The following is a 13,586-nucleotide window of genomic DNA, read 5'->3' as shown; positions in this document are numbered from 1 at the left end:
ATAAACGTATACACACACACACACACATATATATATATATATATATATATATATATATATATATACATATATATGACAAGTTTCTTTCAGTTTCCATCTACCAAATCCACTCACAAGGCTTTGGTTGGCCCGAGGCTATAGTAGAAGACACTTGTTCAAGGTGCCGCGCAGTGGCACAGAATCCGGAACCATGTGGTTGGTAAGCAAGCTACCTACCACACAGCCACTTCTACGCCTATGGTCACTTTATTTTTAGGTCAACTTATTTTTAGTCTGACTAGATTTTAATCATGGTGTTTACCAATTCCTACTAAGCTGGAAATTAGGCTGAGTGTGAGGTTTAAAACTCCCAGCAAACTGAGGATTACAGCTTGAGCAGGTTAAGTTGATAAATGAATCTTGCAGTTTTCTCTACTATTATAACATGTTTATAACATATCATTAGACTAACGAAATTGCCCCTTTAAAAGTTTACAATGGAAAAGATCAAGTTCTTCAATAAATGAGGAAAGCAACATTTCGTTTTTCAATTATAAGTGTTATATTGGCTCATTGAAGCTGCAAATTAATTTAATTATATTTCTTAAAAATGACTGCCAAATATAATTTGTGTTTTATTTTTTCTTAACAATATTGGCAGAGATCAATGTCATTTTCGCTTTCAACAAACAGTATGATACTCTCGTATAATTCAATAAAACAAGTCACACATACACTCTTTGAGAGCCAACAAACTTCTGAGAGTTATAGCAGCTTGGTAAATTGTTCATTACTGTCTAAGCGTGCCTGTCAAAATATTCTGTCAATTTTTGGTACTTGCTTTCTTCTTAACTCTTTAGCATTCAGATTACTATGTCAAATCTTATGCTTATTCATTCACTATGTTTTGAATTAACCATACATTATTTCATAGTTTTAAGATTTCAATGGTGTGATTGTTCATTTTTTGGAATGACATTGTAGGATAAGAGTGAAAGGCTGGATCTTGCCAAACTGAACATAAAACAAGGTAGAATACAAGGATATAGCTGCTAAAGAGTCAAGATCCAAATTTTATGTTTAACCTTTTAGTGTTCAGATTATTCTGTTAAATGTAATACTTTTTCACACAAATTGTTTTGAATTAATCATGCATTATCTTATAGCTTTGAGGTCTCAATGATGTGAATGTTTATTTTTAGAATGTCACTGTAGGTTAGGTGTGAGAGGCTGGATATCGCCAGTTTGAATATAAAACATGTATAATATATTGGGCCGGATGTGGCCGGATTAAACACTAAAGGGTTAATTATGAAGACTTGTGCTCAAATGTTTTCTGACAAGGTATTACCTACAGACCATATAATCCATACAAAAAATGTATGACATGTCCTTCTTCAAATAAGAAACAAAACTGCAACAAAGACTCATTACTGGTAATGCTGTCATTAACTCATGCAACAGTACTGTTCAAGGTTCATTATTATTAAGCTGGCAAGCTGGCAGAATTGTTAGCATGATGGATGAAATGCTAAGCGATATTTTGCCCATCGTTGCATTCTGAGTTCAAATTCTGCTGAAGTCAATTTTGCCTTTCATCCTTTTGGGTTTGATAAATTAAGTACCAGTTGCATACTGGAGTCGATCTAATTGACTGGCATCTTCTCCTAAAATTTCAGGCCTTGTGCCTATAGTAGAAATGATTATTATTATTATTATTAAGGCAGTGAGCTGGCAGAATTGTTAGCTTGCTGGATGAAATGCTTAACAGTATTTTGCCCATCACTCCAATCTGAGTTCAAATTCTGCCAAAGTTGACTTTACCTTTCATTCTTTTGGGCTCAATAAGATAAGTATCAGTTGGATATTGGGGTCAATGTAATCGATTCATCTCCTCCCCCAAAATGGCTGCTCTTATGGCAAAATTTGAAACCATTACTACTACTACTACTACTACTACTATTATTATTATTATTATATTATTATTATTATTATTATTGCAAAGGTAGTGAGCTGGTAGAATTATTAGCACATCAAGCAAAATGCTTAGCTGTATTTCTTCGGGCTTTGTGTTCTGAGTTCAAATTCCACCGAGGTGAACTTTGCCTTTCACCCTTTCAGGATCGATAAAATAAGTACCAGTTGAATACTGGGATTGATGTAATTGACATACCCCTACCCCAAAATTGCTGGCCCTGTATCATAGTTTGAAATTATTATTATTATTATCATTATTATTATTGCTATATATGATTTCATAGCAGGAGATATCCCTGTATCTGTAACAAAATTTACAGTAAATATCACATCTTTGTGCGGTGCACTATTTTTTTTATCAAAACACTGCATTTTTCACCAATAAAGCATTAATGTCCAACAGCATAGAAAATGGTGAGTTTTGAAGACCATTAATAAATTTATTTTCAACATTAACCCATTTCATCAAAGTGTAGTCTTAGAGTTTTTATAACTGAAGTTGGAACTTAATGCACAGCTGTTGAGAAAACACTTTGATAGAAAGTGTTATCAAAGTTCCACCTACATTATGGCTGTTACTGCTCTCTGCAATTAATTGTGATATATGATAAGCTACAGTTTATCTATCTTCGTGATTTGCCTTAAATGATGCAGTTTTTTTTTTTTAGAATGGTTTTTAAATCTCTTATATGGTTCTTGAAAATGTTCAATAAGTTTATCATTATCTTTCGAATGTTGAGTGTAACAAGATGTTCTCGTCGCCGGCTTGGTTTCATTGTTTTGTTAGAAAATGCCTCGTGGCATAAAGAAAATTTGGATGTTTCTTCTAAACAACAGATTCAATAAACCTACTTCCAAAATACTCTGGTAAATAGCCGCAAGGATATTTATTTTTTCTAGACATATGTAAAGTAAATTGTCAAACAAAACAAAAAAATTCACAACACAATCACAAATGAAAATTAGAAACCTTTCCTTGTATCAGTCAACATATTTCTCCTGAGTAACTTATATCTTATGTCATCCCTTATACCAACCATTTTGTTGAAATAATGCAATAGAAATGACTCATACATCATACACTGCTTCTTATACGAATCACTTCACTGAAGGAGAGAGAAAGAGAGAGATATTTCTGATAGACAGCTGTATTCTATGGTGTTGTTGATGTTCATATTATATTCAGTGAGCCCTTTATTTGAACAACTGATATCTTAATTCTATGACTATGAAAATCTAAAAACATGTAAGGTTTAATTTCTGGACTTCATGATGTGCTGTGCACTTGTAGATTAGACAAGAGATGTGGTTTTGAGTCCCATGAGTGGCCTTTGACTTTTTCTATCCAGCAACCCAATATATACATGCTATTCTTTATAGCTGTATGTGATGTGCTCCGAGAAGCATTATTCCAAAAAATAATTATTTCACATTCTCTTGAAAGTTTATAAAATTCTTATGGCATCAGTAATCATAATCATCATTGTTTAACGTCCGCTTTCCATGCTGGCATGGGTTGGACCGTTTGAGTGGGGACTGGCAAGCCAAGAGGCTGCACCAGGCTCTAATCTGATCTGGCAATGTTTCTACAGCTGGATGCCCTTCCTAACACCAACCACTCCGAGAGTGTAGTGGGTGCTTTTTACGTGCCACCAGCATGGGAGCCAGTCAGGTGGAACTGGCATCAGCCATGTTTGGATGGTGGTTTTTACATGCTATTGGTATGGGGAACCAGTCAGGCAGCACTGGCAACGACCACAACTACAATTTCCACACACACACACACACATTTACACATGTACACACATACAAATGCATACATATATATATATATGCATATAAACAGATATGCTTATATACTTGAATATGTGTGTGTATATATATTATTATGTGTATATTTTATTAAATCTTTGAAATATATATATATTTCTTTTACTTTTTCTTGTTTCAGTCATTTGACTGCAGCCATGCTGGAGCACTGTCTTAAGTTACATATGGAAAAAGGTATATAGAGAAAGAGAATACTTACTTCAGGGGTAGAAAATCTTAATTCGGCTGTTTTATTCTTTAAATCCCACACAACCACTATACCCGATTCAAAACCTATCAATAGCTGAAATATAAAATAAATTCAATTAATCAAACTATTTCATACATTTTTCGTTTCAATCACAAGACCAACAATGAATAAATGGAACAGTTCACCTCATATCTGAGACAAGTACAAAATAAGCTTTAGTGTGGCTGTTATTCATCATCATTTTAATGTTCACTTTCCTATGCTTTCATAGGTTGGATCGAGTTTACTGAAGCAGAACATCTACAACTGGATGCCTTTCCCCATTGCCAAGCCTCATCTGTTTTCAAGTGAGGAAATATCTCCTCATGGACAGGATATTAGAAACAAATGACATTCATTTACAACATTACATGATGTCAAGGGGAGACGCAAACACATGCAACCTCACAAATACATACATATATACAGACAAGAAATTAATATTCTGAAGGTAGTAACAAAGTAAAAACAGCAAAAAAATTGGGTAACCTAACTCTTGCAAGATGGAAAAAAGCTGTCAAGGGACTGCAAGGATAATAATACCTGATTTGCCTGCTGTTTTCATGGCAATACTGCATTTGAAATATTACTTTCTTGTCTGTATAATGCAATACACATTCAACATTTCTAGAAAACAAATATAAGTGAGCCCTTTATTTGAACAACAGATATCTTACTTCTATGACTATGAAAATCTATAAACATTTAAGGTTTAATTTCTGGACTTCATGACGTCCTGTGCTCTTGTAGATGTGATAACAGATGTGGTTTTGAGTCCCACAAGTGGCCTTTGACGTTTTCTATCCAGTAATCCAATATATACATGCTATTCTTTATAGCTGTATGTGATGTGCTTCAAGAAGCATTATTCCAAAAAATAATTATTTCACATTCTCTAGAATGTTTATAAAATTCTTATGATGTCAGCATCAACATGGATGTGCTAAAACATCAATGAAAATTTTAAGAAAATAAATATAAGAAATAAGTGGAAATTTTACCGGTGAGTGTGTTACATTATAAGGCACAAAAAGAAAATGACTCTCCCCAGACACAACAAAATATAAGTTTGTTTATATATATATGTTGTTGAGGCATATATCTTTAATCTTTTACTTGTTTTAGCCATTTGACTGCAGCCTTATCGGGGCATCACCTTGAAAAACTTTTCAGCGAACGAATTGACCCTAACCCCACTTATTTATTTTACTTTACTCTTTTACTTGTTTCAGTCATGTGACTGCGGCCATGCTGGAGCACCGCCTTTAGTCGAACAAATCAACCCCAGGACTTATTCTTTGTAAGCCTAGTACTTATTCTATCGGTCTCTTTTGCTGAACCGCTAAGTTACGGAGACGTAAACACACCAGCATCGGTTGTCAAGCGATGTTGGGGGGACAAACACAGACACACAAACATATACACACACGCATATATATATATATATATATATATATATATATATGATGGGCTTCTTTCAGTTTCCATCTACCAAATTCACTCACAAGACTTTGGTCGGCCTGAGGCTACAGTAGAAGACACTTGCCCAAGGTGCCACACAGTGGGAATGAACCTGGAACCATGTGGTTGGTAAGCAAGCTACTTACCCCACAGCCACTCCTGCGCCTATACATATATCTTTTATCTTTTACTTGTTTTAGCAGTTTGACTTCAGCCTTGATGGGGCATGGCCTTGAAAAACTTTTCATCGAATGAACTAACCCTAACCCCACTTATTTATTTTACTTATTTATTTTTTATTCTTATGCCTGGTACTTCTCCCATCAGTCTCTCAATATGAATACATTTTCTTTTCAAGAAATTTAAGCATTAACATGGATGTGCCTAAGCCTTAACCCTTTTGTTACCATATTTCTATTGAAATACACTGCTTTTGTTTCAATTGATTTTTAAAAATCAAGACAAGTTTAGTCAAATAACTTTGTCATTATTAAGCTTTAATTTGAATCACTTTAAAATTAAAATTTAATTTGAACTAAAGCTTTCATCTGAATCATTTAAAAAAGGGAAGACTATATCGTAGAAGCAGGGGTGGTCTCAGGTGGGTCAGTATCTAAAAGGCTAAACTGTATTTTTAAAAACCCGAGATATGCTGAGGGCACATCAGATGCAACAAAATACTGTTTGAAAATTACTGAGATATAGAGGATTCCTTGTTGGTTGGTGTGAGTTGTGTGTATTGACTATAAAGGTGTTACATGTGTGTGTATGTGTGCGTGTGTAAATAAACATATGAAATGTGGGATTAATGCAAGCACACCAACTCACACAATTACTTGATAAAATAATAATGTTTGTACAATTAAATTTTCACTATTTATTTTTCTATTTCTGAATGCAAAAAATAATAAAAGAAAAAAAAGAGACCAACAAAATTTCATTTGATGTATCAATATTTTTCTGTGATATTTTAATCAGTAATTATATTGTATATGTGTGTATACATACACATGTTTATATATATATATATAATATATATATATATATATATATATATATATATATATATATATATAAGTAGGTATGCATGTATGCATACATAAATACACATGCACACACATACATAATATATCTATCTATTTATATATATGTATACATACATATATATACATATATATATATACATACATATATATACATATATATATGTATATATATGTATGTATACATATATATATATGTATATAACATACATATATGTGCACATACACACATACACATGCATGTATAGACATGCATGCACATACACACATGCATGCACGTATACAGAAAGAGAGACAGAGAAGTATATATTAGCAGAGAGATGTTATTAGTGGGAGGTTAACAATAATGCATATTGTCTGAGGCCAGCCAGCAATATGGAATCAGTTATATAACAAAACAGCCTGATTTCATTGAAAAACGAAACAAAAAAAAACAACCAACAAAAAGCAAACAAAATATAAACAAGCCCCAATCGAACTGAAAATAGCCTTGATGTTAGAAATTATTGAATCAATGTCAATGTTTAGTTAGATCTTTTTATGTCGGAGTTTTGTTGAATTTGATCTTTTGTTCCATCAATTGTGAAATGAGTGGTTAGACACGAGTTCAATTACAGTTTGTAACTGGTGCAACAACAACAACAACAACATCATTCATACATACATACATAACGACCCCACCATCATCATCACTACTACGGAAAAAATGAGAGGCTGCTATGATGGTCGCTAGTTAATACGGCGTGCTGTTAAATTAAGAATAGGAATCCATGTTGTTCAACAACAACACACACCAACATCATTACCAGCAACAACATCGTTATCAACAACAACAATAAAAATCAATATTGCCGATGCTTGTGATTTATTTATGTAGTGCATGCATTATATATTAACAATTGTGTCTTTGGTATCCACCATGCAATTTGAACAGATTAAAACAATATATAGATATCTATCATCAACCGCATCTGTTTTGTCTGTCTTTGTGTGTCTCAGAGCAGCCTGTCTCTCTTGCATGTGTGTGTGCGTGTGTGTGTGTGTGTGTGTGTGTGTGTGTGAGTGAGAGAGAAGTGTCAAGGTTTCCTGCTCAGTCAGTTGACAAAGTATTCTGGAAGAAAATAATCGCATTACAATGAAAAAAATAGAGAAGAACTGAGAGCATAGAAAATGTTCACAATGAAACCGAATGAATAACAAGACATCATTGCATAATAATAATAATAATAATAATGATAATAAACCTTTCTACTATAGGTACAAGGCCTGAAATTGTGATGAAGTGGGCTAGTCGATTACATCGACCCCACTGTGAAACTGGTACTTATTTCATTGACCCCAAAAGGATGAAAAGTAAAGTCAACCTTGTGGAATTTGAATTCAGAACTTAAAGACAGATGAAATACTGCTAAGTGTTTTGTCCGGTTTGCTAAAGATTCTGCCAGCCTTGCTGCTGCTGCTGCTGCTGCAGCAGCAGCAGCAGCAGCAGCAGCAACAACAACAACAACAACAACAACAATGACGGCAGTGATGACGACAGCGACAACGACAACAACAACAACAATCATCCTTTCTACTAAAGGCACAAGGCCTGAAATTTGGTGGGAGGGGATCAATCGATTACATCGACTCCAGTGCATAAATGGTACTTAATTCATTGACCCCCGAAAAGATGAAAGGCAAAGTTGACCTCAGTGGAATTTGAACTCAGAACATAGCTATGGGCAAAATCCCGCTAAGCATTTCACCTGGCATGCTAATGATTCTACCAGCTTGCTGTCTTAATAATAATAATATATGCTAACAGAATGGATACCAAAGGAATTGAAAATATAAAGAAATTGAGAAATATCAGGTTTTCCAGAGGTCATGAGTTGCAACAGAATTCATGCTATTTGGTCTTTATTGCACTGTGCAAACGAGGGCAATCAGAACATTGATAGGAACGATAAACTGTACAAGACTTGTCCTATAATTAATCCCTGAGGTCAGTGTTAGTAAGGCATCCTTTGACTGCCAGTACTGTTCATAGTGAGCCTTGTGCACCAGCATTTCTATGGTCACTCAAAGGCCAAAAAATCTTTCAGTTCTTCCAATGTAAGTTTTTTCTCATGCAAAATTTTTGCCGAGAAATTATTTGGCTTTGCCCGAGACACACTTTCAGCTTGATTCTTAGTTTCCTTGAGTAAAATATCCCATAAGTCGTCATTCCAGAATAAACTAAAATAATCATTTAGAGTGCTGTCTATATTTATAGTATCAGGCATGTTCCTGGGCCCTGGAGAACTATTTGGCATAAATTGGTGCTCTGCAAAGTCTACAGTGTCTCTCTGCCATCCTGGAGGAGTATTGGGTCTTACTCTGAGTGGAACATTGGGTCTACCACCTCACCAGCCACCATGTAAAGTGTGCCTGCCGTTCCTGCTACAAACATGCTCCCTTTTTTGTTGACCAACTGGCACCGCACCATGCACATTTGCCAGTGGCTGTACATTTTGTACAGCAACAGAATCATCAAGCTCATCACTTTCACTTTCTGGGTCTAAATCATTGTCAGATTCACTCTCAAAATTAGCATCATTGCCATGATCATAATTGTCAATAGCCTCTTCATCAGATGACAACACTTGGTTCAAGACATCACTCATAGACAAATTTCTTTGACTCATTTTCACAGAAAACTAGTGGGACCAGCTTCAATCATCAGGAAGTACACCCTTTGATAGTGTACGCACAGACCAATAACCAAAAGCAACAATGTCGCTAATTGGCCGAGGGGTTGTTAACCCTATTGTTACTGTATTTATTTTGAGATGCTCTGTGTTTCTTTCAATTACTTTAAATATAACAAAAACAATTGCAGCGTGGAAGGTGTTTGTAAGCCATTTAAGAAACACACAAAAGCTGTTTGATTCACTTCAACATTTAAGTTTAATTTGTCAAAATATTTTCGTCGCTTTAAGGATTTTTGTCAGTGAACAGGTCGCGGTCTTAAAGTGACGAAAATATTTTGACAAATTAAACTTAAATGTTGAAGTGAATCGAACGGCTTTTGTGTGTTCCTTAAATGGCTTACAAACGCCTTCCATGCTACAATTGTTTTCGTTTCAGCACACGAACTCAGATCAAATCACTTGCTATGCAAGTACATCTCTGTAAATATAACAAAGAATTTAGTAAAATAAATTTATCATTCTGCTAGTGTTAGGAACATAAATTGTGACTAAGGTTTGGTGGAAGACTTTAATTCAAAACTTATGGAAACAAGACATTTGTACTACAGAGCCAGAGCCGGTTTCAGCCGGGTTGGTAACGAAAGGGTTAAGTGATATATTTGTAAACAGTACAATGTGGCATCCGGAATAGAAGCTGCTGGGCTATTTATATATGTGGTTGGTGGCTGGAACAGTGGCCACTGGAGTTCTGAGGGTTAACCACTAAGCCACAAATCAATAAAATATTTACCAGTTGAGCACTAGAGGGGATGTAATTGACTCCCTGCTCCTTTCAAAATTACTAGCTTTGATCCAAAATTAGACAGAAATATTACATTTAAGTGTTATTACGTTCATAAGTTTCCTCTATTAATCTCTTTTATTATATATCAGCAATTTTTCCGCCGACCACTTTTAATATAACACCAAAGCAGAGCAATATATGTTTTAACACATTGTTTCTGAACAAAATTTTTTTACAGCGAAATATTGTTTGGAAACAAAAACCTAGAAACTTCTACAGCTCTCTGTCTCTAGTCACTCATTATTATTGGCTGGCTCAAAATTTGATTGCCAGTTTCACACCTAAAGACTTCTCAGAAATATCTAGTAGGCACTAAGATGCAATTTTATGATATTTGACACGCTTAGACACATAAATCAGTAGCTCTCATGTCACAACAGAAGTCTATCTCCAATTCATACTTATTTGAACTTAAATTTCAAAGCAAGACATGAAGAAGTCAATATATTGGCTTCAAATTTTGGCACAAGGCCAGCAATTTCTGGAGAGTGGGGTAAGTTGATTACATCAACCCCAGTACTCAACTGGTACTTATTTTATCAAATGAAAGGTAAAGTCAACCTCAGTGGAATTTGAACCTAGAATGTAAAGATGAACTAAATGCGGCAAAGTATTTTGCCTGGTGTACTAACAGTGTTGCCAGAAAGAAGAAAACAATATACTGATAGTGATGAGTTTGTTTGAACATTGTTCTTTTATTCTTTTACTCGTTTCAGTCATTTGACTGCGGCCTTGCTAGAACACTGCTTTAAAGGGTTTTTTTAGTTGAAGAAATCGACTCCAGGACTTATTCTTTGTAAACGTAGTACTTATTCTATTGACCTCTTTTGCCAAGCTGCTAAGTTATGGAGACATAAACACACCACACATAAATGTGTATATATATATATATATATATATATATATATATATATATATACATATATACATATATATATGGGTTTCTTTCAGTTTCTGCCAACCAAATCCACTTACAAAGCTTTGGTTGACCCGAGGCTGTAGTAGAAGACACTAGACAAAGGTGTCATGCAGTGGGACTGAATCTGGAACCATGTGGTTGGGAAGTACAATTGTTACCACACAGTCATGCCTGGATACATTAGAGAATACATTCATACTCATCATCACCACCACCACCACCACAACCATCACCACCACCACTGTTTTAACGTCCACTTTTCCATGCTTGCATGGCTTAGATGGATTTGTTGAGGCAGATTTTCTATAGTTCAATGCTCTTCCATCCCCCAACTCTTACCAGTTTCCATGAAGGGTTACATCTCCCCTTGGCTGGGCATGTTTTTCATGGCATGCATTACAGTGATGCTCATTTATAGCCATCACACTATCTCAAGGCAAGGATACACACATACACATACATATATATATATATATATATATATATATATATACAATGGGCTTCTTTCAGCTTCCATCTACCAAACCCACTCACCCAAGGTGCCATGTAGTGGGACTAAACTCAAGACCACATGGTTGGGAAATAAACATAAGCTACATCTGCACCTTGCAGTATATATTTTTTCTGGTTCTTTGTGCTCCGAGTTTGAATCCTGCCAAATTAATTTTGTCTTTCATCCTTTCAAGTTCAAACTACCAGTCCAGTACTGTGGAGGTGATTGCTAATATATTTTCTCTTTATCTCATTTTAGAGGAAATCACTTTGGTCAGATCTGGAGAGGGATGGACATACGAGGTCCCAAAGAAGGAGGAAACTAATGGTGTTAGTTATGATATTGGATTTGACTTGATATCAAGCGTAAGCACTAAGATTAGTTGTCATATTTTCTTATATGGAGAGAGATGTATTAGAAAAATTAATTATTGAGATTGAATTACTTGAAGTAAACACTGAAGTCTTAATTGTTAATCAAATCATGTAGGATTGTCTTCGTATTCTATAAATAATCTCACAGTCAATATTTATGATCAGAAATGTAACATATGTTACAGTATTGTTGGAAATATTTTAAGATATTGATTTCAGAATGTTCTTATTTTACAAGTTGATATGTTGGATGTTATCAAACATCAACAATAAGGATCCTTCTGTTTGACTAAAAAAATAAATAAATAAATAATAACAATTATATAAATAAAACCCCTCAGTAATTTCAACTGAACAAAGAACTTGATGTCTTGGAACAGGTTATTTATGGGTTTTTTTTTCTTTATTCTCAGCAACAATTTTCTAAAGACAGATTTCAAAGTGTGTCTATTCCAATATGTGCATCTCTGATCTTGAGCAGGTGTAGTGGGGAAGCATCATAGCCATGTGTTCAGAGGGATTCTTTGGGGTTTGAATAAATATTGCAGCAAAAGCAAAGTTTGAAGGAAATATGAAACATTTTTCATACTTTCAAGGAGTAAACAAATGGGAAATAAAAGTTACTACCCAAGGACAAAACCTGTTACACAGTTTTATCAAAGCAAATTCAACAAGAATTCAATGTCTTCATGTGATAAAATAGATATTTTGAAATTATTGTGATATCATTTCATTTTCTTACCATTACTCTAAAAAGGATGGGACAATACTTTACACACAGGTGTGGTCGTGTGGTAAGAAGCCTGTGGTTCTGGATTCAGTTCCACTGCATGGCAACTTGGGCAAGTGTCTCCTACTATAGTCTCAGGCAGATCAAAGCCTTATGAGTGAATTTGGTGGACAGAAACTGAAAGAAGTCCATTGTGAATATTTAATATCATTCCTCCTGTCTTAAGTTATCCTTATTAAACAATTTCATGGGTTTCATCAGAGAAATTTAAAGAATTTAATTGCTGGAAAAATAAATTATAAATGAACTAAATAATAAAAAAATTAACAATATAGCCTTCCTTTCTAGAACTTGAACAATTTTACTGGAAATAGTTTCACCCAAAATATTATATATGTTATAAATTGTTCCAATATGATTACTTCATTATTAATGAGACAAAAAGGGAAATTCTTTATGGTTGCTCAAACAGCCCAGTGTAGCAGTAGCTGCAATACCAAAATGAAGACTATATTCTAAGAGAATTTAGAATAATAACAGCTGGGTTAGTCATGGCAAGAAACATTATTTAAATATTTTAATGAGTGAGTTATATCTGTGTCACCAACAGCGACAATTAGGGTAATGCAGTTACACTCTGACCAAAGCAAAACACATGGACCTCAAAGAACTTCACATGGAGTTTGTGTGTGCCATCATCTTAATTTTACATTCGCTTTACAAGATGGCATGCTTTGGATGGGTTTGTACAGTCCCAAGTTCTTATTTGGAGTTACTGCCATACTAGATGGGTAGGAAAACCACATCTTGCTCAAACATTCTATTCTTTGGAATGGTTTCTATGGCTGGATACCCTTCCTAATATCAACCATTTTACAGAGTGACACTAGAATGAAACAATCCTAAAATCTTCTCTTGACCCAATGTTTTATCTGTTTATTTACAAACAACTTTACGGAGTGTACTGGGTACATTTTATCATGACACCAACACAAGTTAGGTTGCTTTGCGTCACACAAGACAAAAAGACTG

General features: G+C 34.6%; 1 protein-coding gene across 1 annotated transcript in view; it reads right to left on the bottom strand.

Moving 5' to 3' along the window:
• The window catches only part of LOC115224093 (syntaxin-binding protein 5), a 370,435-nt gene that overhangs the window by 227,016 nt on the left and 129,833 nt on the right, over positions 1-13,586 (bottom strand). The window contains exon 6 of the mRNA XM_036513088.1: positions 3,986-4,069. Coding sequence (XP_036368981.1) covers positions 3,986-4,069 — 84 coding nt within the window. The remainder of the gene's footprint in view (positions 1-3,985; positions 4,070-13,586) is intronic.

The sequence above is a fragment of the Octopus sinensis genome, linkage group LG24 (assembly GCF_006345805.1).
Source record: "Octopus sinensis linkage group LG24, ASM634580v1, whole genome shotgun sequence".
NCBI lineage: Eukaryota > Metazoa > Mollusca > Cephalopoda > Octopoda > Octopodidae > Octopus > Octopus sinensis.
Note: the sequence above shows the minus strand (reverse complement) of the source record. Positions and strands in the feature narration are given on the sequence as shown.